This window comes from Stegodyphus dumicola, chromosome 3 (genome assembly GCF_044657685.1).
Source record: "Stegodyphus dumicola isolate Sdum_Otavi_A_Nest chromosome 3, ASM4465768v1".
Taxonomy (NCBI): Eukaryota; Metazoa; Arthropoda; class Arachnida; order Araneae; family Eresidae; genus Stegodyphus; species Stegodyphus dumicola.
The window spans coordinates 270,713,297-270,739,382 of NC_140770.1; the positions used below are offsets into that span (position 1 = coordinate 270,713,297).

Genomic DNA, 26,086 nt, shown 5'->3' on the forward strand with positions numbered 1-26,086 from the left:
CTCTTCTCGAGTCTATGTCTTAGTTGTTTAGTTAATTGTAGTTTATTCTTATTTCTTATTGTGAGTTAAAGCCCGAGTAGAGGGTTTTTTAAAAGCCCGATAAGGGCCTGACTGTTATTCTTATTTGAGTGAATAAAAGGATAATTTAACTATTCTCGAGGTTAGGTCTTAGTTGTTTAGTTAATTGTAAATTATTCTTATTATTCTTATTTCTTATTGTGAGTTAAAGCCCGAGTAGAGGCTTTTTTATAAGCCCGATAAGGGCCTGACTGTTATTCTTATTTGAGTGAATAAAAGGATAATTTAACTCTTCTCGAGTCTACGTCTTAGTTGTTTAGTTAATTGTAGTTTATTCTTATTATTCTTATTTCTTATTGTGAGATAAATCCAGAGTAGAGGCTTTTTATAAGCCCGATAAGGGCCTGACTGTTATTCTTATTTGAGTGAATAAAAGGATAATTTAACTCTTCTCGAATGTACGTCTTAGTTGTTTAGTTAATTGTAGTTTATTCTTATTATTCTTATTTCTGATTGTGAGTTAAAGCCCGAGTAGAGGCTTTTTATAAGCCCGATAAGGGCCTGACTGTTATTCTTATTTAAGAGAATAAAAGGATAATTTAACTCTTCTCGAGTCTACGTCTTAGTTGTTTAGTTAATTGTAATTTATTCTTATTATTCTTATTTCTTATTGTGAGATAAAGCCCGAGTAGAGGCTTTTTTATTAGCCCGATAAGGGCCTGACTGTTATTCTTATTTGAGTGAATAAAAGGATAATTTAACTCTTCTCGAGTCTACGTCTTAGTTGTTTAGTTAATTGTAGTTTATTCTTATTATTCTTATTTCTTATTGTGAGTTAAAGCCCGAGTAGAGGCTTTTTTTATAAGCCCGATAAGGGTCTGACTGTTATTCTTATTTGAGTGAGTAAAAGGATAATTTAACTCTTCTCGAATGTACGTCTTAGTTGTTTAGTTAATTGTAGTTTATTCTTTTTATTCTTATTTCTGATTGTGAGTTAAAGCCCGAGTAGAGGCTTTTTATAAGCCCGATAAGGGCCTGACTGTTATTCTTATTTAAGTGAATAAAAGGATAATTTAACTCTTTTCGAGTCTACGTCTTAGTTGTTCTGAACTCAGCGATAAGTCACTACATAGTTCACTAGGTTCCTCGACCTTTTCATCGTAGACAAAGGAGTGAGGAACCCCGCAGTGTATATACGCCATTTATTAGTTGAAACTTTATCAAAATATAAGCTGTCATATTAGACATTTTTAGCTGTCATACTAGACATATTAGCTGTCATTTTAAGCATTTTCTCAAACTATAGGCTATAATATTATTAATTTGCATAACACCAAACATTTATCCCTGTTTTTTTATTATGTTAATATTAGCGATCTCATAGGTATCTAAAATCTCATAGGTATCAAATGGTACTGAAATTATTGCGCTAAAAGATTTACTTTTCAAGCTATAACATATTTTGTGTTTATAACCTTAATTTTGTTTCCGGTGTATATCAGTTGAATAAAGATCATCGAATACTTTATTTTTTTAGAATGCGTGCTTTAAAAATATTTGAAAATTTACTGAATTTTATAAAATTGTTTTGTGAGTAGAAAAAATGAAATTTAATTAATTAACTTTAAAAATTCAAATTCAGTTTCCTGCTTCCTAACAATGAGCAGTTTACTTAGTTAAATGAATGATTTTAATCTTCCATCGTATAATTCTCAAACTCATAAAGTGCTTGTTTTCAGATTCCATATCAGAAATGTATGTGCCATCAGATCCATATTATCTTGGGTCACCCTTCAACAATCCCCTTGTTGCTGACGTTTGCCTGAAATCTGTATGCACTGAATCAGGTAATTTCTAGTTTTTATTACAAACCGCTTCGATCGTATACCTAATGACAGATGTTCACTATCTTCTCCACAGATACGTAAATACAACATTATGATTTACTAGAAATAATATTACCATATTGTCTTCATTTGAGTAGAAATAAAGAACACGTTCTTGCAATCTGAGTCGAAATTTTAGTTAGTATCGCATTTTGGTTACATAAAGTGGTTTGGCTTAGTTCAGTGTTTGGGCAAAGCAATCTAACCAGGAATTATTTAGCCACTGTTAACACGACATTGTTTGACATCTCATATAGTAGATTGTTAACTAGGATATGGCTTCGGTCAGGAAACACGTGGGCACTTAGTACACTCAATCTCTTCTTTGCGGAACGAATTCGGCAAATCTATTTTGTAAATAAATCACACCAAATGGAGGATTTTTGTGCTCATATTTCGTTTTTGCTGCTAGAATAGTAGAGATAGGGCATCCGTTTACGTCTCTTTAGTTTTAATTGCCGACAACGTTTCGAAAGTGCTAAAAACCATATACTCTTTTTTCTTTAACCACTGATCACTTGAGAGAATTTCCACAGATTTCGAAGTTTACCGATAATACAAAGACATTATAAAGTACAAAATCTGATGTGCACACCACGTGACTTCCTTGAACAGCCTATTAAATTACACATATATTTTCCTGCATTTCATTTAAACTTATTTCCTCGAATTTCATTAGAAATATATTTCTCATTCAAAGCAAAAATACACAAAACTCAAAAGATCTTCATTAAAAATTGTAAAATACAGAAAGAGTTTTTGCGCAAAGAAAAAAAAAGCAGTTCAGTCAATAGACAGGAAGACAGATGTTTCGTGCACAAACCTCGGAGTTTGCTTTTGGCTCAAGCAGTCAAAACGACACTGAAGTTGAGGCGGTTACAGCCTAAAACATCGCGGCAAAAACATTGCAGACGAAAACGTCGCGGAGAAAACTACGCAAGGCGAAAACGTCGTGCTACAAAACATCGTGGGAGAAAACATCGCAAAGAGAAAACATCGCAGTTCTAAAATATCGTGGTTCAAAACATCGTCGTCGAAAATAAAGCGGTTCAAAAACTTCGCGGTTTAAAAACATCGTCGTCGAAAATATCGCGGTAAAAAATAAAGCATCTACAAATTATCGCATGACGATAACATCGTAGACACGCTTTTTTCAGGCTTTGATAACTATAAATGGATATTCCCGTAATGATTTGTGTGGGCAAGATGGAAAGAAGGATAATTTTTACTTTCATATTTTTTATTAATCAATAATTTTTTTCTGAGAAAATAAAAAGAAAACTTAAGCATAGAAAATTAATGCAACTTATAGCACTTAATAGAATTTTAAACCGACATAGTTAACTAACAAAGGCCATTAATAAATAATTTTTTATAAAGTTTTTACTGGTAATTTTTCATGAAAAGTATAATCTATAAGTTGCATTTAATTTTCTATGCTTAAGTTTCCTTCTTACTTTTTCATCAAAAATTTATTAGTTAATAAAAAAATGCGAAAGTAAAAATTATCCTTCTTTACATCTTGCGCTCACAAATCATTATGGGAATATCCATTTATAATTATTAAAACCTGAAAAAAGCATGTCTGCGATGTTATCATCATGCGATGATTTGTAGACACTTTATTTTTTACCACGATATTAAGGACGACGATGTTTTTAAACTGCGAAGTTTTTAAACCGCTTTATTTTCGACGACGATATTTTGTACCGCAATGTTTTAGAACTACGATGTTTACTCTTTGCGATGTTTTCTCCCACGATATTTTGTAGCACGACGTTTTAGCCTTGCGTTGTTTTCTCCGCGACGTTTTCGTCCGCGATGTTTTTGCCGCGATGTTATCGGCGGACACCAGTTGAGGCACAAACTGATTTAATTCACTATTCTACTAAGAGTTTCAAATGCAAACAAATTACAGCCTCGTTAGGCTTAGTACCATTTTAACAATTTTTAAATTGTTGATAATTCTACAAAAATTGCATGCAGAGTAACTAAAGGCATAAAATTATTAACCGGCACTTAAGAACAACATAATTCAATCAGTTTTAAAGCAAAAAATACCCGATTTATCATCATATAAGAATAAAAATTACCGAGGTCACCGAGCAGAGTAACAGGGGGGGGGATATATCTATATATATAGTTTCGTGCGGCCGATTGCAATGAAAAAGGAATTTGCACAGCTACATGTTATAACAGTCCCATACACTGAATTTAAACTTTCTAAGGCTGCTCGTTTTTGGAGTGTGTGAGATACAAACATGCATATGTCACGAAAAAAATCTCTTCTGATTCCATTTTACAATTCTTTTTGGAAAAGAGAGTTTTTTTGTTCTATTCGTACGTACAAATGTAACGCAAAAGCACCGTTCAAATGTATTCGAGAGCTGCCAAAATAAATATTTTCGATGAAATATGGTACCCGATATTTTTCGCGATTACAATACTTCCTTTACTTCGTACAATGAAGTAAAACTATTCACGCCTTATCCAGGATTCGAATCCGAACAAAACTTAATGGAAGCTACAGTCTTGTCCAAAGCATCTGACTCTGACAGAAACTTTTCCTCGTTAAAATGCGTTGCAGTGTGTTATAGTTTGACAATATATTGCAGCTGAATTTTATATATGCCGCTCTGAGATTTATCCATACATTCTCAAGGCTAAGAAAGAATTTTTCTTTTCCTTACCTATGCAAGGCGTCTGCTACATTTCTAAATAACCATTGAAAGCACATCCTCATCTTAACTGAATTAATGATTTTACATGACAATACTCAACCGTCTCAAAGCAAGCAATGGCAACACTACAGAATAAAATATTTTTATCTCCAGAATGCGAGACTGTCTATCGGAAATTCTAAAGCTATACTATTTTTAAATATTTGGGTTTTTGCTGTTGAATCCAATTTTATATGGCGTAAGCGCCAAGAATATGATATTTAATTTAAAAACGTTAACACAGAAATCATTAATAATTAAAAGACAAAAAAAGACGCTTTTCAAGCCATCAGGAATTCTAGACATATGCTACTTTTAAAATTTTTATAACTTTCCTGTTGAATTGTATATAGTGTAAGTGCGAAGAAAATGATACTTAATAATGTTGCGTGCGTACGGGTTCGTTATGAAATGAATGCACAAGTCCGATGAAAAGTGAACAAAAATTTATTATTATCACAACAAAAATGCTTAAATTTTCTCAAATTATCATGCAGTATTACAATATCTCACAGTAGTTATCTTTTAACTACTCAAATGTACAATAGAACGTAATTCAAAACAGCTAAAGAACGCTAATCCGCGAATTCGCTATAATCAACAACGGCAGTTTTCTAAACAACAACAAACTAAGCAACTACTACAAACTGAGATGTTTTCCTCCTTTTATAAGATTTTACAATCACGCGCTAGAATTTTCCAGTACTTTCTCGAAATCAAAAAGAGATATTTATTTATTTAACGCACGCGCTCTTGTATTTTTAATTTTTCCGGCTTAGCTTTCTTTTAATATTCGTCACGCGCTGCACTGCGCGAGAAATAAAACCATTTAATTTATAATTGAACTAACATTAGCTTTTTAAATACCAAATTCGTAACACTGCCCCCTTCCCAAGGACTGCACGTCCCGGGCAGTACAATCCCTGGACAGGAAGCTAAACTTACAACTGTGGCATAAATGCAACTGAAGCATAAACATTACATTACAATATCAAACAATATAAACAATAAATGCAATAACTAGCTTAAACAAATCAAATGCTATCAAATACTAAATACAAAACAAATACTAAATACAAATCAAATACTAAATACAAATCAAATACTGAATGCAAATCAAATACTAAATACAAATCAAATCAAATACACATTTATAAACAAAAAGGACCATGGTCTGATACTATTTACAATTATTTACATTACGTACTATGGCCATAGTAATGAGCTAACCTGTCGTAATGAACGACTTTAGGTTTAGAGTTCGAAGACTTACGAATCCGAACCACGACGTCATTCAGCCTTTTTAGGACTGTATACGGGCCATCCCAAGGTGACTGTAATTTCGGACAAAGTCCTTTCCGTCGAGTTGGATTCCACAACCACACCTTGTCTCCTTCGTGGAACTGATGTTCAGTAGCTCTTGTGTCGTAGCGGGTCTTCATCTTCTCCGTCGCCAAGTTGACTCGCTCTCGTGCAAAGTTGTGCATCACTTCAAACCGGGCCTGGAGATCTTGAATATATTCCTCAGACGATGAAGGAGCATCTGGAGGGCGGCCAAACAATAGATCACAAGGCAGACGAAGGTCACGACCGAATAGCATCTGTGATGGAGAATAGCCGGTAGTCTCGTGGACAGCACTGCGGTAAGCCAGTAAAAACAGCGATAATTTCTTGTCCCAGTCCTGCTGGTTTCTGGAAACCACTAATGAGAGGTTATTAAGGATGGTTCGATTGAGCCTCTCTACCATGCCGCCCGACTGGGGATGTAATGGCGTCGTTTGGGTCTTGTCAATGCCGAGTAGTTTGCATAGTTCTTTGATTACTACCGAGGTAAAATTCCTTCCCTGATCGGAATGTAACTGAAGAGGCACTCCGAACCTGGAAATCCAGTGCTGTATCATTACCTCAGCTACTGTGACAGCCTCTTGATCAGGAATAGGATAAGCTTCAGGCCACTTGGTGAAGTAATCAACGACAACGAGTATGTATTTGTTGCCATCAGCAGTTCGTGGCAGAGGTCCCAGGATGTCAAAGGCGATTCGTTCAAAAGGCGCCCCTACGTTGTAACGTTGCAGCTTGCCTCGGCTGCGTCTCTTAGGTCCTTTCCTACCTGCACAGGCATCGCAAGATCGGCACCACTTTTGCACGTCATCCTTTGCATTATTCCAGTAAAAGCGCTCACGAACTCTCTGCAAGGTCTTCATTATTCCAAAGTGACCTCCAGTAGGGGTGCTATGTAACTCTTTAAGGACATCAGGAATGCGGGATCTTGGAAGTATAAGTTGCCATCGGAACGTCTTCCCATCATCCGATTCGAATTTCCGGTATAAGACGCCGTTTCGAATGTGAAGTGAATCCCAGAGTGCCCAATATTGTTTGGTTGTAGGACTACAGATAGAAATGTCCTGCCAGGTAGGTTTTCTGTTTGATGACTCCATTAAATCAATTATGGGTTTAATGTCGCGGTCTTCCAGCTGGTCTTTCCTGACTTCCTCATCACTCCACGGTTCTCGATCAGCCGATGTTGATGTTGTAATTTGTCTTGCGAGCGGAGTCAGCAGCTCGTATTTCGCTTCCACCCTGGAACAATATCGGCAGTTTTCTTGGCAAGGTCTTCTAGACAGGGCGTCGGCGTTTCCGTGTGATGATCCCTTACGATGACGGATAGTGATGTCATATTCTTGGAGTCTCTGTATCCACCTGGCTATTTGACCCTCAGGATTCTTGAAATTTAAAAGCCAGGTCAATGATGCATGATCGGTGCGGAGCAGGAATTTTCTGCCGTATAGATAGTGATGGAACTGTTCTACAGCTTTGACTATGGCGAGCAACTCTTTCCTGGTGACACAATAATTCCTCTCCGGTTTAGACAGGCACTTGCTCCAGTACGCCACTACACGTTCTTGGCCGTCTATTTCTTGGGACAAAACAGCACCAACACTTTCATTACTCGCGTCGGTGTCGAGAATAAATGGTCGGTCAAGCTGAGGATACGTCAGGATTGGAGCAGATGTTAAAGCCTCCTTTAAGTTGTTAAATGCATCCTCGCATTCTTTTGTCCACAAGAACTTTTGGTTGCTCTCTGTCAGCTTGTGTAGGGGTCTTGCGATGAAAGAAAAGTCCTTCACGAATTTCCTATAGTAGGTGCAAAGCCCTAGGAAGCTTCTCAGCTGATGGACATTTTCGGGACGTTTCCAGGATTTAACGGCTGATACCTTTTCAGGATCCGTGCGCACACCTTCTGCAGAAATGACATGTCCCAGGTAAGTCACTTCCTTTCGGAACAATTTGCATTTAGCGGGACTCAGCTTCAGATTGGTTTCTTTCAGTTTCTGAAGCACCTTCCTAAGATTTTCTAAATGTTCTTCAAAACTCTTTCCGACGATGATGATGTCGTCCAGGTATATGAGGCAGGCTTCGTAGGAAAGGCCTTTCAAAACAGTTTCCATAAGACGTTCGAATGTTGCCGGTGCATTACACAGTCCAAACGGCATCACCTTGAATTGCCAAAGCCCTTGTCCCGTAGTAAATGCCGTCTTTTCTCGGTCTTCAGGCTGTATTTCTACCTGCCAATACCCACTCTTTAAATCAAGTGTTGAGAACCACTTGCTGCCAGAAAGAGTGTCTAGAATGTCGTCAATTCTAGGAAGAGGGTAACTGTCTTTCTTCGTAACCTCATTCAACCGGCGATAGTCGACGCAAAATCTTGTTGAGCCGTCTTTCTTTCTGACTAGGACGATGGGAGATGCCCATGGACTTACTGAAGGCTCGATGACAGCGCTTTCTTCCATATCTTTTAACAGTGTTCTCACCTCTTCCTGTTTAGCAAACGGTAGACGTCTCGGATGTTGCTTGATCGGGGGATGATCGCCGGTATCTATTCTATGTTGTGTCAAACTAGTTCGACCCACGTCAGAAGATGAGCGGGAGAAAACAACTTGAAGATCTTTAATGACGCGATCGGCAGCATTCCTCTCTTTATCGTTTAATTGCGCATTCTGCAATAACTCCGATGTAATTCTCTCTGAGGACACGGATTCTTGGATGTTACTCTTTCTTTCAACAGTGGTTACTGGAGTACATGCTGCAACCACTTCACCTTTCTTAATAATTCTCCCCTTCTCAGTTACATTGGCGACTCTCACCGAGATAACCGTTCTGGATAGGTCGACGAGTGTTGAGGCTACTAGTACTCCTTTTGGGCTATTACAGTTATTGGGATATTCTATGATGCCGTAGCGGAAATTTCTGTTTTCGGCTATGGATCCAGGAAGTAAAATTTCTGTTCTTGCCGGTATTGTGATATTGTCTTGTGCTATGATTTTATGGACAGATTTAACTTCATCATTGACTCCAAATAACGCTATGTCCTCAGATGTAGAATGCAATTCGTTATTTTTAAAGTCCAAGGAAAAATTGTATTTCCTTAGAAAGTCCAATCCGAGTATGCATGAATCAGTGATCTCTGCTACATATGCCGTGTGATGGTAAGCGGCACTTCCAAACGTGATGTTAGCATTTACTTTTCCATCGATGTTGATCTTCTCACCGGACACAGTCTGTAGGGTAACGCAGGGCGGCGTCCAGATAAGTTTCCTTCCCAGTTGTTGAGCCAAATCTTTTAGGATGATGGTAACGTTGGCTCCTGTATCTATCGTCATATTGCAGGGAATTCCATTAATATGTCCTATTATGAAAAGTCCATTACTGCCGCCTCTCACTGCAGAAATCTGAAGCGCTTTAAACTGGGGCTTTTCATGATCTGGCAACCTCCGCCCCGCGAGATGGCCATTAGTTAGTTTCCCTGCTGTTTGTTAGGAGCGGTCTTAGCATCCGTGCCCTGGGGTGTTCTGCAGTTTCGTCGGATGTGTCCTTCAGCACCGCAGTTCCAGCACTTTACGGTCGGTTTCTTGTCACCAATATTCTGTCTCAAGGCGTTCAGTTGTCTAGTTAAATCGTCTAGCCGAGCAGTGACTTGATCCCCTGGCTCCTGGACTTGAGCAGCTCTGACTGGATGGCGGTCTCGACGGGTGGCTTGCTGGGCTGCCTCAAATTTCATGGCATACACTAAAGCGCTTTTCAGATCTTTAACATCCGCCATTCGCAGTGCTTTCTGTATTTCAGGGTCCCGGATGCCATCGATGAAATATTGCAGGGACAGGATTTCCCTTGTTTCTGTCGAGCACTCCGAAAAGGCGTGATGTGACAGCCTTTCAACATCCGTGGCGAGCTCCTGAAGCGTTTCGGTGAGCTTCTGTTGACGAGATTTTAATTGGAGCCTGCTGTAGTCTTTTAAACATTTCTCGCCGAAGCGCAGCTCCAAAGCGCCGGATAGAGCTTCGAAATCTAGCCTTTGATTTTCGGGAAGCGTCTGCAGGATGTCCGCTGCGTCTGCTCTCAGAGAAGCGGCGAGATGACAGGCCTTAGCTTGGGAATCCCATCCATTCGCATCCGCAACGATAGAAAATTGTGTCCTATACACCTGCCAGGAGGTCTTCCCATCATATGTAGATAGTTTCAGAACGGAACGAGCAGGCATCGATAAAAATTTAAAACCTTCAGAATTGTTTCCTACCGTCGCTATGCACTTCTTTAGGCTGTCAACTTCTTTGGCGACGGCAGCAGAAACCCTATCATCAATTTGTTGTTCGACGGCAGAAACTCTCTCTTTTATATGTTCTTTTACAGAAGAAATTCTTTCTTCTACTTGTTCTTTTACCGAAGAAACTCTTTCTTCTATTTGTCCAACTTTAGTTTCAACCGCGTCTATTCTGCCTTCCATAGCCTCAAATTTATTTTCTATTACGCAGGTAATTTCTCTTTTCATTTCGTCCTGACCTGCTTTCATCTCGTCTTTAAGGGATTTCATCTCTTCCTTAACGCATTCCTGGCCCAATTTCATTTCTTCCTTAACGCATATTTGACCAGCATCCATTTTCTCTTGTACAGCTTTTATATCTTCCTTAACGGAGTTGACGGCTCCTTCCATCTTTTCTTGGAAAGCAGCAAATGCAGTCATCATTTGCCTGAATTGTTCTTCCATCGCTCTTGTTATTGGCATTCAAATCCCACTTCTGACACCAAATAATTAAAAGACAAAAAAGACGCTTTTCAAGCCATCAGGAATTCTAGACATATGCTACTTTTAAAATTTTTATAACTTTCCTGTTGAATTGTATATAGTGTAAGTGCGAAGAAAATGATAATTAATAATGTTGCGTGCGTACGGGTTCGTTATGAAATGAATGCACAAGTCCGATGAAAAATGAACAAAAATTTATTATTATCACAACAAAAATGCTTACATTTTCTCAAATTATCATGCAGTATTACAATATCTCACAGTAGTTATCTTTTAACTACTCAAATGTACAATAGAACGTAATTCAAAACAGCTAAAGAACGCTAATCGGCGAATTCGCTATAATCAACAACGGCAGTTTTCTAAACAACAACAAACTAAGCAACTACTACAAACTGAGATGTTTTCCTCCTTTTATAAGATTTTACAATCACGCGCTAGAATTTTCCAGTACTTTCTCGAAATCAAAAAGAGATATTTATTTATTTAACGCACGCGCTCTTGTATTTTTAATTTTTCCGGCTTAGCTTTCTTTTAATATTCGTCACGCGCTGCACTGCGCGAGAAATAAAACCATTTAATTTATAATTGAACTAACATTAGCTTTTTAAATACCAAATTCGTAATAATAATAAAGCTAAAAAAAAACAAAAAAGTGTTAGCAGGATAAGTGCAACATTAGAGTGATAGATTGCGAGCTCAAGAGAGAGTATAAAAACCCTAAAAACTTTTGAGGCGATTGTTAAAATCTGGAACTTTTCAGATTTATTATTATTATTTTGTTTCAAATACATGTATCTTGACTGAACTTAAATCATTAGTCAAAATAGCACATCAGTATTTACAGTTGCAACAGGGATGTTTGCAATCGCAATTACCCATGCAATGACTAATCTTGTTAATAATTGATAATTGCTCAGAAAAGTTATAAAACCCACGAGACTAGAGATACATGATTTTAGTGCAGCTTTTTTGCGTTGACTAGGAAAAGTTGGAAGACGAGAGTTTATTAATAGAAAATACATACCCAAAGTAGTAAATCTCTTGAAAAATCCGAATGCAGTATCGGAAACGTTCGGCAAGTATTGGCACATCGGAAAGTATCGGAAGCATTCAAACCAGCGAACAATTTAAGCCAATAAGATGAATATTGTTGTATTATTGTTGGGTATTATTCTTTAGTCTTGTGTCTTGACTTTCTAATAGATCTAATTTTGTTTTGATAAATCAGAAATACTGTCATCACACAGCTTTATAAAACCTCCAATCGTATTTCTGACTCAATCTATGCAAGTAAATGTTCCATGTAAAAATATGTAATTTGTTTTTCTTTCAGATGACTTACCAGTGGACATTTATCGTGTTTTACCTCTTGTCAACATGTCCTCAGACGCTTATGTCTGCATAACTCCTGAATGTGTCAAAGAAGGTGACATTCAAGTTTTCTTATCAGTGAATTCTCTAACAGAAATACACTTTCTTTTCGGAAGAAAATTTGATCTGTAAAATGAAGTGTATTTTTATTGAGACTGTGCTATCTGTATTCGTATAGAATCATGAAGGTTGAAAACATTTGCTATAATAAGCTGTGATAAGACAATGTTTTATAAATTTTCTATGCCGAGTGTATACACATTTTCCCATGTTTACTAACTCTAGGTTATCGAACCAAAAATAAGCTGTTCAAAAATAAATTTTTGTTAAAAAACGCGTGAGTTAAAAAAGGTGTATTAAAAAAATGTAAATTTAAGCAATCGCAAATACTGTAAATTTATGACGACCAGTTACTGTAAGAAGTAAGAATACTATTTATCTTAAGTTCTTTTGCCGGTTTTTAGGACGACATGCTAATCTGATTCATATTGCTAACATCAAAAATTAGAAAACGTAGATCACCTTTGAAAGCAAATTCATAATGACGCTCTAACAGATTTTAAGTCGCCCAGACGGTATAGTGGTTAGGGTAGCCTACGCTTCTAGGTGACCAAGTCACGTATTATCAGGTTCCAAGGCATCGCCCTACTCCGTGTGTAGCAAACTGAAATAAGTTTAAGCATATATTTTCTTAACGCTAACATAGTCTGTGATGGGAGTATGAACGCGAAGCATTCACGTAGAAGTATTTGTAGTAGCAATTATGGCAATAATATGGAGATAAAGAAGTTGAATATGGCAATTGTAGTGAAGTTGAAGCAATTTATAGAGATGTAGCATAACTTAGTTGCAGGCATATCTTGTGTAAAAGGCAGTGAAGTGATAAAATTCAATTCGACTGACGATGCGAGTAGTTACCCGGGAGACGTCTGAGGCTGTACTGAAGTGGCTACTAGGTCCAAGAGTTCAAGTCATATGACCTGAGGAGCTAAAGCTGTTGGTGGAGAGAGAGATCACAGTGCAGTCAAACTATTAGCAAGAAATTGAGGGGAATGAGTTAGGGGAGGATTTACAGAGCCATACATAATTTTGAGAATAACTTGTGATTATCAACCAATAAGGGCATACTTATCAAGGAAAGTTAGAGAGTTTTACAAATTGAATTCTTCGATATGGGAAACTTACTAAATACAATAAGCCAGGTGTTAAATCAATTAATTGTCAATTAAATCAATTAATAATAATATTTAGAGCCCAGCTGAGGCAAAAAATACAGGAATTTCAAGAAAGTGATATATTCAAACTCTAAGAGCTCTTAAAGTGCACCAGGTCTTTTGGTGTTGTGTTAGGGTCATTGAAATCGTAATCCATTTCTGGAATACTTTCATTGTTAACATTGCTTATTTTTCTATAAAATTTCTGAGCTAATGTTTCCATATATCTTTCTAACTGAGGGATATTTAGTTTCTCGTGGATGGCTGCATTACGAATAAACATCTACTTCTTGTGATTTGGCGAAGAGTCAAGTTCTACAGAATCAGCAGATTTTTTATGTTTTTCGCTGGCAAAGCTCCATTGAGGACAGGCATAAGTAATAATGGAATGTAATATGACTTTATACAGAAGTAACTTATGTATAGATAAAACGAAATTCCGAGCAGTTGAGGGTTTTAATTTAGCTGCTCGGAATTTGGAGATTAACTGTGTTATGGGGGGTTCCATGTTAAGCCTTTATCCAATGTGACTCCTAGGCATTTAACAGTCTTAGCCCACGGGATATCAGTTACGTATATGGAGAGTTTTTGAGTATTTTTTTTTCTTCGTAAATAGGTCAGCTTCTGACTTGTCCACGTTGATTAATATTTTTCAGTTTTGAAGCCAGGCCTCAAGTGCATGAATGTGTATTTGTAGTGTTTGGGTGACATGGTCTAAAAATGCATATTTTGCTAAGATCGCCGTGTCATCAGCGTACATGGCTAGTGTGGTGTAAGATGCACGTGATATGTCGTTCAAATAGAATAAAAAGTAAACTGGGTCGACCAAAGTCCCTTGAGAGACGCTGGCATAAATGCGTCTCTGTGTAGAATATGTGGTTTTGTAGCAAACGACAAAGTGCCTCTCATAGAGATAAGATTTTATGATGTTTATGATGTATCCTGGGAATTCCAGGGTGATAGGTTTATAGATTAAACAGTCTAGCCAAACTCTGTCAAAAGCTTTCGATATATCAAGGACACGTGCTCCTGTGCTTTCCTTTATATTAAGGGATTAATTCGGTGACTCTGTAGAACTGGTACGTTGTTATTGCGTATTTCCTTCGGAATCCTTGCCTGATGAGGAACTAAGATATTGTTCAGGTTTAGGCTCCACTATTATGTCTTGAATTACTGCTTCTGTGATCTTTCTTATCGTGGAGAGATGGCTTATGGGTCGATGTGATGCTGAGTCGTTTCCCAGCTTTAATGGCTTCAGTATTTGCACAATAACTGCAGTTTCCCAAATTTTAGGTAAATAGTTTAAAGTCAGCATTTGGATTAAGATGTTGGTAAACTTGAACAGCATCACGTGACTCATCTGTCGATTTATCTTCGTGCTAATGCTATACAGACCTAACTTTTTCTGACTTTTCTTTTCTCGATATCTGTAATAACTTCTGAAGGTTTAACTAGACGAATGTTGTCTGTGTTTGTTTTTGAGAAGTATTGATTGTTTGTGAAATTAACTGTGAGTTATGTGTCTACGTTAGAAATGTCATGAGTGCAAAACTGAGATGCGTAGTTATCAGCTAGTGATTCAGCGTTTTCAGTTTCGATGTAGGTAATTTCGTTGCGGCCATTAAGGGGCGGAATGCTAGTGTAGCATCTTTTAAATTTAAAAACTGCTTTCCATATTGATTGATCATCGGTAGAAAGAGATTCCAAATAATTAGACCAGTCTCTTTCTGCATGTAAGTCATGAGAGACCTGACCTCTTGATTTAGCTGGTTTAAGATCCTTCTGTCATTAACGTTGTCATAACGTGAACGTTGCCATTCTTTCCTCACTCTGTTTCTTCGTATAATAAGAGCTTTAATTTCAGAATCTCTTGGTTGCTTGATATATAGAAATTCTTTACTGTTATTGTTAGACAGAGCCTTTTTTAATGCATCAGTGAACTCTTCGACTAGAGCGTCTAACTCAGCCTCACTGTGTGCTGTGGGTAAAGTGTACTGTGTGTTGTTTAGAGCTTTTTAGCGTAATCCGCCCAGTTGGTAACAAGGGCTCTTTGTAAGGGGCACCTACTACATATCTAAGGAACGGGGTTCGAATCCCGGAGAAGACATGGATGTTTGTAAATGTACAGTGTCAGTGCTGCATGGCAATGCTCTAAATATGCGGGTAAAGTCCTCTCGTGTGGATTGGTGGAAGGGAAGAGGGGTGGGAGACCCGCATCTCCGCCGGGGTGCTCTCTCTTAAAATTGGCGGTGGAAAATAGAAGTCCAATCTCTATTTGGAGTAGGCTGTGGCAACCATTATTCCATTTAATATGGGCAAGACAACAACCGATTTCAAACATATTTTACTGGAATACATTCGTTTTGTTTAAATAACAATTGTTGAGGGAATTGGAAAATTCAATTATTTTCCCCCAGTTCTTTGTTTGAATACGACAAAGAGCAGATCATCTCTCTAACTCACGGGCAAATGCCTTTATAAACAACTTTCATATTGAAGGCGGTTCATATTTTCGTTACGCTCAATTTAGCTCAATACAACACAGTGAACCAACCGGTTCATCATGGTTCGAGCCTGGATGAAAATACCTATAATCAGCGGTTTAGCCAGTTGTAGGCACATTGTTTATCAAAGTTTATAGTGTAAATTCTACACACTTATTTGATACTTACTCACATCATAGTGACCTGAAAAAGAGTATTTAGGGAGCAAGCGTCACTATTCCAGGCCGAGTAGGTTGCATTGAAAGCTACACTTTTCTATCTATTTGTTAACGGGTATCTAACTAAATATACAGATATTCAGGCAATCCAAAGCACTTACTAATTGTCACATCAAACAACTTTAGACAGAAATTCCAGTAAATACCTACCCAGCTGGAACATTTGGTAACAAAGCGACAAATGGAACAGCCGGCTGAGTCCCATGCTTAGTGGAGCTTGGCTGCCACTTCGTGTGTTCTTCCAAAGGCTTGTTCTTAAAATCTGAGCTCAAGAAAGACTTACTGAAACATTGATGACAACTAGAGGAATTACTGGTAAAAGACTGTACATTATTTTAAGTATAACATTTCATAAGAAATTATTCACATCAATTTAATCCATTCCTAACAGATCATGAATCTTTCATGACTTTCATGACTTTCATGACTACTTTGGGCACCTCAGAAACGATTAGTGCTCATGTGGAGTGTCTGGGTGATAGAATCACCATGTGTTTGATTTCAGATAGACTGCGGAGCATTATATTCGCCAGCCAGCAGCAGAAATGAAAATACTTCCAAAACTCCGTCACACTCTGAAGCGCATATGCGATTGCTTCAGTGCGTGACACATAAAGTTTTCATATGAACACTCAGACCCGCCAGCAGTGGAGCAATAAAGTCACTGAATACTGGTAGTTCGGTCTGAGGCTCAAATTCCGCGAACGGGATCGCTGAATGAGCGTTTTCGTAGTTTTTCCCATGTGTAACGTGTATAAAAGCCAGTTTCTCTTAGAATGTCTGCACAAAGGCATACCTTTTTTTTTTTTTTTTTTTTAGACAGATAGCTCCTCGAGTGATTTGCTATACTTAAATATACCAATACTAATATAAACACTCAGCTAAGTTCTATTAGAAATATCTCCATCATAGACTGTGTAAGTCTTGTGCTCAGCTTAAGTTCTCATTCATCTAAGTATTAGCATTACTTGTATATTATTCCAATTAAATTATCTTTTACCTAAATTATTATCTTTTACCTAATCCACGCAAAACCTAACTATTTTTAAGTGTTAATTCTGGCACACTGAAGATAATCAGGCAACTTGCCACCCGTCTAACAATTCCAGTAAATAAAGCGGAATGCTGAAAAAGGTTTAATTTTTTTTTTAAATAAGTCTTTAGGTTAACAATTAACACAATCATTATAATAACAGAAAATGTTTCTACTACATGTGGGATTAACAGAAAATGAAAAGTTAAAGTAAGATTTAGGTATCTAAAATTTGAGATATACTGAACAAAGCATGCCTACAAATTTTGGCATAGACCCTCAGCTTACGCGAGTCGAAATAGATAGTTAAGCTAAATCCAAATTCAAAGTGCCCACCAGCAGCCGCAGAACACTGGTAATTCCGTCCGGGGTTCTATTTCTTGCGAAAGGGCTGGCTGCATGGGCAATTTTGTGGTTTTTCCCATGTGTAACGTGGATACGGGCCAGTTTCCCTTAAAAAGAACTCGTCGGGACATCCGTCCCTGTCCGTATAGTGCCTAAGGGCAGAGCACCTAATAAGTAAAAAAAATCAAATAAATTCAGAATTTGTGGAGAAAATAGTATCGAGAGAGTAATGCTGCCAAAGGTTCCTTTCTAAACTCCATGTCACACTATATTCCGCATACTTTTATTTACAGTAACTAATAAATGACATAATCTGACCTGATATTACCATATATCCAGTTAATTAACTAACTTTTTTATTTTTTGTTTATTACTCAGTATTTCAATATAAGTTGGAACGAAGACAAAAATATATTTTTGTTAAATTAAAGTACCTATTGAACACACTGTTTGGAAAATGCGTTGTTAATGCTATATGGGGATTCATTTAATTTATCAGTTAATTTTATTTTAAAGCAACTTTCCTTTTATTCTCCTTTTCAACCCAAGCTTTCGTCACAGAAGAAAGACATTAGACCTTCTAGACATTAGGCCCTTCTAGATATTAGGCATGACATTATTGCTTTGAATACACAAAACTCTTTCAACCCTTTTCGAAATGCCTTTGATGTATCTGTCACAAAAGCATTAAATGCTATTTGTCTGATCATCAAAAGCATATTAGAATTCACGTGACCTCCACATATTTTCTTAAACAAGTATCTCTCTCTCTCCAAACTGAAATGCTAAACTCTACTTTTACGTGCATTTTTTAAAATGGCATTTTAAAATTCACAAATCTTTGTGATTTTGTTCCTTTCAAAAGAAATTATTTGTTTTCTGGAAACAAAAATATTTATTATTTTCGAGACATTCTCTTTTACAGTTTAAAATATATTCTATTATTCACAATTCACAGCGTTCTCTATTTGTTATTTCTTACCACACGATTTTATGATTAGTGTTTTACTGTTCAAGTTTGATTCTATGGCGATATAATTTCCCAGTTATGCAAATAGTTCAAGTTTTTTAGGTTTTCGTATTTATGTGTTGCTTGTCTATACAGTTTGCATATATGTATATTTCGAGTTCCATATACATTTGAAATCATGCTACATAGAACGTGTTATAACTTCCTTGCACGCTGAGAATTTCTTAACAATCCAAAATATGCCTATTACATATGTATTCCCGTCCATTGTATTCAGATAATCCTAAGACTAAAGAATATCAAGATTTGATGGAATGGTGACTCTGGTTTCCCATCGATACTAAAACCAAAGCCTATTAAATTAAGAGCTTATTGTACCAACATACTAGCTTATGATCTGCTTGCTATCTGAAGTTTGAAAATTAAGCAAGTTTCAAGCTATAAGAAGTTTTTGCTGTTTTTTTAAGCCTGTTTCATGTTGTTTTCTCTCTCAGCTTAGTTTTCAGTACATAATAAGATAAACATTGAGTTTTTATATTTTTAAAAAAGGAACCAAGCAATACAAGAACTTACCTCTTATGTTTTCGGTGGTTTCCATTAAAAAAAAGAGAGAAAAAAACCATACTATCATCCCGAAAATATAATCACGGATTTCTAAAGACGAAATGCGAAAACATTAAATCAAAGAAACATTAAAACATTTCATAATGAAACTTTATTCATAGATTTGGAAACAATCATTAAGAGCCAATAAACAATTTTTTTTAATCTGTTAATTTATTTGCAAACTAGCCATCACTCAAGTTCTTATAAAATGTTTTGCTAAAATTCTTTTCAGTACATTTTTGTTTAGGAAAAAGTCTTTATTTTAATGTAAAAGGTTTTATTTTATTAAAATTCGGAATTAACATCTTAATTAATCGCTTAGTGCCAGAGGAGAGACTTTTATCTTAATGTAAATTTCTTAAATACGACTAAAGGTTTGAAGACCATGGGATTTTGCATACTACAAAAGACATAATATTGCGTTCGTACGGGGCTCGGAATCGATTGAATGCACACAGGTTAATCAAATTTACTTTTATTAAATAAAAACACTTCTTCTACAGTTTTACAGTTCTTTCTACAGTTCTGGAATTTTCCACAGAAATACTCGTGCAGGTGTTCACAGAATCACAGAGTACAAGTAGTAGTTGCATTTTAGACTGCTAAGAATGTTAAACACAACGCAAAATAGAGTGCGTCTAAAAAAAAAACTAATCCGAGATATCTCAGTTCACGCTGAACTAACAACTCGCAAAAGCAATAGCTAAATAACTGACCGCAGATGTTGTCTCCGGCCTTATATAGTTTTCAATTGGCTGCCGAGATACTTCTAGTACTTTCTGCTTCTCGGTAATTACTGGAAAGAAACATGAGGATCGAATTACGGTTACAATAATGGTCAATTACATTTATTCAGTTACAATACTTATTACAGTAATACAGGGACTGGACTCAAAAATGACTCCAAATGGTCGCCAAGTTTGGCGACTTGTGGTGATTTCTTGCCAAATATGACGATAAAGCAAGTCTCCAAATCCGTTGTTCAGCTTGGTGATATCTCGCCAGATTACCCACATACCTATTTACACAATGTTAAAAGAAGGCCCTGTATTCTTACTTTTCTGGCATAGCCTCTCTCTTAAGATTTTTCGCTTTACATTACACAGAAAAATACAATAATTTCACATATAATTACATTAAAATCATCTATCTATGTACAACAGTCTTAACAATAATTAGGGCCCACCAGCAGCAGAGCGGTAAAGTCGCTGAACACTGGTAGTTCGGTCCGAGGTTCGAATACCGCGAATGGGCTGGCTGCATGGGCTTTTTCGTGGTTTTCCCCATGTGTAAGGTGTATACGAGCCAGTTTTCCTTAGGAAGTCCTCTACGAAGGCATTCCTTCCCTTAGGCAGATAGCCTTCGAGGCTTTGCCATAATCACACACACACACGTAACAATAATTAGCATGTGACAGTTAAAGCTATTGAATATTGTGTTTAGAAATTTTAAAGACGTTTAAACAATGCAAATTTCAGAAACCTTATCTTAAATCCGTAACATCAGATTTGATATACGTTTATGAAGAAATACCTCTTATGTTTATGGTCCTCATTACTTCACTAAGAAGCAAAGTATGTTTTTTGAAAATTTATAAATAGCCTGTATTTTTCGGCGCTTAAGCAATGGCGTGATCAGTAATTTTCAAGAATATTGCTTTTCCTATATTTCAAATGGTAAATGAAATTATCCTTTTTTTATAACGATTTGTTATTTCCTTTCCAGCTGCCAATATTTTGTCCAATATGGTGGACCCTTGCGATGACTTCTACCAATTTGCCTGTGGTGGATGGAGGAATAGACATCCGGTTCCTGAGGATAAACCGTACACTTCTGTTTATGTGGAAACTCAATCGAACCTGGATCGTAAACTTAAAGGTGAATAGTTAAATTAGTTGCTAATGCTATCAATAAATTGAAGCAGACAAAGCTGTTAGGTAATCTCCTACAAATTATCGTAGCTCGATTTCATTCTTTCAGAAAACAGTAATTTAAAGCTTGAAGAGAGAATTTCCAGTCTTCTAACAATATGATTATTAGAAGTTCTGAAATTTTTCCGAGAAACATTTACCTAAACATTTTGTCACTTCTTACATTGTTTCACAGAACCTCATAAGTTCCCTATAAGATTAAATCCAGTAAATTTATCTAGTCGTTTAATTCGCTCAGAGCAATATTTTCAAGACATTTATTAGTCCGGTTCGCTCGATGTGGTCCACATTCTTATGAGCAAAACGAATTTCATGCTCATATTCTAAACAGCCTTAATTCGGATTCTAAGTCCTCATTTACAGGAGCTTTCAACAAAAAAGCTGGATTTATTATGCCTACGAATACTTATTTTTCTAGAAAATGAAAAATACTTTTACATGCTTAAAACGGGCAAATATTCCCGATTTAAGAATATCGTGTTTGATTTGACCTGCATTTTGCAGCTTAGTAGACGTGGAGAAGCAATACACAAAGGAACAACTAGTTTTGATTGTGAAAATTTGCACAAGAGTTGAAAGTGTTGTAGAGTCCAAGTGGGTTAACTTCTATCTGTACATTGGAGTAACAGGAAACTACACAGGAGAAGGCTTCACGTACCCTTTATTAACTCTTTAAAATTTACAATGCATCAACTCGACGCTAAAAAACACTTCGCCTCTACTTGGGCGGTAACTGAAAGTCAGATAATTGAAATTCAAAGTTGAAATATTAACACGTGATAAAGCTAACCTATAGGGCTCAGCGAGATGCCGTAATTTCAACTCCCTACTAAACTAGGCCCACCAGCGGCCGAGCGGTAAAGTCTCTGAACACTGGTAGTTCGGTCCGAGGTTCGAATCCCGCGAACGGGCTGGCTGCATGGGGGTGTTTTCGTGGTTTTCCCCATGTGTAACGTGTATACGAGCCAGTTTCCCTTAGAAAGTGCTCTACGAAGGCATTCCTCCCCTTAGGCAGATAGCCCTAGTGTGCTTTGCCATAATTAATACCATAATTAAATACACCACACCACCCTTCTAAACTAGGGGCAGCAAAGCATGCAATTAAGCCACTTGAACCAGCAATAAGCAAACGTACCTACGGCAAAGACGGCAATGAATTTTAACTACTTCCTTCAAAATTGAAAATTTGCATTCGTTCACGTGCGCTACAACATTTAACTATTCTGGCACTGACAATTAGGGGAATAAAGATTTATAGGAAAGTTTCAAATAAAACTTTAAATTATTAGTTAAAATAAATATAAATCCCTACAGTGTTATTGGACGAAGTGTTAAACAATTTCACGCAATCTTTTGACTTGAAAGTTCAGGTAATGAAACAACAGTTCCCAGACTGATAAAGAAATCTGACAACGCAGGTTCTACAGATGATTTAAATCACCATGCTCTCGATCCAACCGGTCTCTTGAAAACATCGCTGTTCCGAGTGACACAACAAAAGAATTTAAAAAGGAAACTGTATTATTAACCAACTTCAATAGTCAGATACGTGAAAACTGCACCGAATTTCATAGAAAGAATGCGGTGTTGGAGAGCAAGTCGTGGAGAGTATTATTATTTATTTTTAAATCGCAACATTTACCTGCTCTAAAGGGGAGGAGACGGGGAGCACCCTCACGGATTTCTCCCTCAAAATTGGGATAGAAGTAGAAGTTCAAAATCCTTTGATTTCTGACAACCATTCTTTCATGAAATGTGGACTCGACAACAAATATTTTAAATTAATTTCCTTCTTAAATTATAGTAAAAACGGTATAGATTTGTCGTAGCTATATGTTGGTGAATTTTACTAAAGTGAAACTTTTATATCTTTCCGCTTCATGTTTTCTCAATTTTTTAAATTTCTTAATCTGTGAAGTTGTATCTATCATCATCGACCTCCTACATGACAATGGAGCTAGTGATGATGACCTGTATAAATAAAAATTTCGATATAATGGTAGTTTTAATTACATACATATTGTGTTTTTTATTTCCAGGTCTCTTAGAGAAGGAACTGACAGGAGAAGAGCCTGATTTCGTTAAGATGGTAAAAGCAATATATGATTCATGCATGGATGTCGGTAAGTTCCATTTCGAAAATTCCTTAAAACGTTTAGTTATTTGTTAATTTATCTGACTTTACATTCACTGTTAATACATTTTTCTTTCAGTATCTGAGTAATCAACTGCATGTTAAGTTTTATAAAACGTACGGTAAATCCCAAAATTAAATCTTAAGAAAAAATGCTCCTTATAATAAGCGTTATTAAAATTTTATAGATTCTGTCATTTTATTTTACAATATTATTGTTTATTTTACAATAAACTACTTGTTTAGTTTACAATTAACTCAGAAGTAGTTTTTATTGAATGTGAAATGTTGATTTCGAAAATTAAAAGATTATCATTCAGAAGTATTTTAATACAAAAATAAAGTGTAATAACTAGTGTGATATTTTACATAAATATTGGTGTGTGCGTACGATTTCTTAACGGATTAAATGCACACAGGTCTGATGATTGTTTTAATAAAGTAAATTTTATAAAACCAAACACTTTAGACTTCTGGAACTTTCCACAGAAATACTCGTAAAGAGTTTCACAGTATCACAGAGTACAATCAGGAGTTCCACATCAGACTACCAAAAACGTTAAACACACGCAATACAAAGGGTATCTAAAGAGCGGAACTAACCTGGAGATACTTTAGTACTCCGAACCTCACTCTGAACAAACAGCTAACCACTACAACAACTTCTATAAGCAGATGCTGTTTCCGGCCTAATATAGTTTTCATCCCGCAGACCAGAAATGTCTAGAACTTCTAGAAATTACAGGTATAGGAGGCCACACACGGTTACAGTTGCATGCGAAATCAGCTACTGTTATTCAATTAAAATACTTATTACAATGATACAGGTACCGGACTCAAATGAAAATTTGGCGACTTTTGGAGACTTCTCGCCAAATTAGCGAGATAGCAATTTACTCAATGTTAAATAGGTTTGTCCCTGTATACTTATTTTTTCCGCCAAGCATTGTCTCTCCGGATTTCCGATTTGTAGATCTATGTACAAAATACGTAACAATATCGTACATCTATAATTAAAAAATAAACAAGCAATGGGATATTTTCGAAAGAATGATTATCCACGGAACACACATTTCTTTGGAGTTTTCATTTTGTATCTTGCAGAGTAACAAAATATATACAATATATTGCCATATACAGGGTGTTTCATAGATCATGGTAAAAACTTAGAGGGGTGGTGGAGCGTACTATAACATGCATTTTTTATAGGAATGATGGGTCTAAAGGAACGCAAAAAACGACATACCATTGATAACATTGATGACCTCGCCAAGACTCGAACCACGGACCTCTCGAATACGCGTCGAGGTTTCTGACCACTTCACCAGGAAGGCATGCTAAGAAGGCAGAGAGAAATACCGTATAGCAGGAGACATGAAGAATAAGCAGGGTCCTCGCCGGAGCTCAAACCTGGACCTAAGGTTACACCATGAAGATATACTAGAAAAAGAGAGAAAATAACTTATAAAGTTTTCAGATTTTGCATGGAAAAAGCTCGATTTTACTTGACAGATAAAATTGAAACTGAGCACAGTCTTAAAAGAAATGATAATGCGCACTTCGTTTAGCCCAGCCTGTTTCACTGAACCACTTGTTCTTCCCTTTTCAAAGCCTTCGCGCTAACTATAATGAAAGGTAAAAATAGGAATGTTGAGTTGTACGATTTTTGCTATTGTCATCCAGAACAAGAAAACATTTTGAAATGCAACAATATTTGTTGCTACCTTTAGAAAGCCTGAATACAGAAACCCTGAAATGGGATAACATGGATTCTTAAACCCTCGAACTCATTTTTTCTTTTTCAAAATGTGAGGAAAAATGCATTAATTAACGGTTATATTATATACTTATTCATAAAAACAAACGGTGTCTTCCAAGAATCCATCAGAGTGACATCAGATGAAAGTGCAAATATTTTAAGTCTGTTGTGACGTCACACTTATCCATCATTATCACTAATGAAGCGCTGGCTGGAGAAGTTTCACGGTCGACGGCATAATACATAAGTATGTAGGCTTGTGCCAATTAATTTGAAAGCATCTCTTAAAAGAAATAAATTTCTGTCATTCTTGCCAAATTGCGCAAGTCATTCTTTCATATAATGTTTTAATTTATTGCTCACCCCCCAGGGGTCGACATAGAGAACTTTGCAAAGCTGTTGGCTAGCATCTGTACCTAGGCAATCTCAGCCACGGGGGATTATAATTTATGAACCTAGTGGTTCTGGATGCCCCGGAAAGGTCACTTATTGGCTGGTCCAGTGGTCTGGCAGGTCCTAGTCCCCTACGACGGGCAGCCCGAGCGACTGGCAGGTAGGAAATCAGTCAACGACCGGTGTCAAGGCGTTGCGTCGTAATCTCCAAGGTGCGAGGACGGAAGTTGAACCTCTGTGCCTGCTTTCTAAGATGCGAGGGAACTCACAATGCGGTTCAGTCTCGCGAGGTGAGGAATGCCCAATTCATAGTTAATTTATTGGTCCCATAAATGAAAATGAATAAATTCTTAGGTATATTGTCATTTAAAAAAGAATAAAAGGCCTTGCATACAAGATGTCGCGTATAAAAGAAGCTTTACTTAGGTACCAGAAGAATAAATGCAAATGAATAATGAAGCTTCTTTTTCTTTTTATGCTAAATTAATATCTTCTTTGGGTAGAAAGCATTGAGAACATGGGCAGTGAGCCGCTGAAGGAAATTTTGAAAGATCTCGGAGGCTGGCCTGTAATGGAAGGACAGAACTGGGATGAAAGTTCTTTTGATTGGATTCAAACGCTTATTCAGATCCGCAAAAATGGCTACAGTCATGATATCCTGATGAACTTGGTTGTTACAAAGAACGTAAAAAACAACACTGTCCATACCATAACGGTAAGTCTATATGCATCACGAATATCGGTACATTTAGTGGAATTTCATATAATTACATTATTCACATCATTCTATTTCAGCATTTTTACTATGACAGCATACCGAGGACGCATATGGATATTATATTTTTTGAAATGTATTTAGTTGAAAATTTGAATTTTCATTCAATTGAAGATTTTTTTTT

The 26,086-nt window shown here is 36.7% G+C and overlaps 1 protein-coding gene across 1 annotated transcript in view; it reads left to right on the forward strand.

The window, feature by feature from the left end:
* The first annotated feature begins 1,765 nt into the window (after positions 1–1,765).
* Positions 1,766–26,086, forward strand: part of LOC146998341 (neprilysin-2-like) — a 32,616-nt gene continuing 8,295 nt past the window's right edge. Inside the window, exons 1-5 of the mRNA XM_085812504.1 lie at positions 1,766–1,865; positions 12,043–12,135; positions 20,696–20,848; positions 22,941–23,024; positions 25,691–25,902. Of these exons, the coding sequence (XP_085668630.1) occupies positions 1,772–1,865; positions 12,043–12,135; positions 20,696–20,848; positions 22,941–23,024; positions 25,691–25,902 (636 nt within the window). The 5' untranslated portion in view covers positions 1,766–1,771. The remainder of the gene's footprint in view (positions 1,866–12,042; positions 12,136–20,695; positions 20,849–22,940; positions 23,025–25,690; positions 25,903–26,086) is intronic.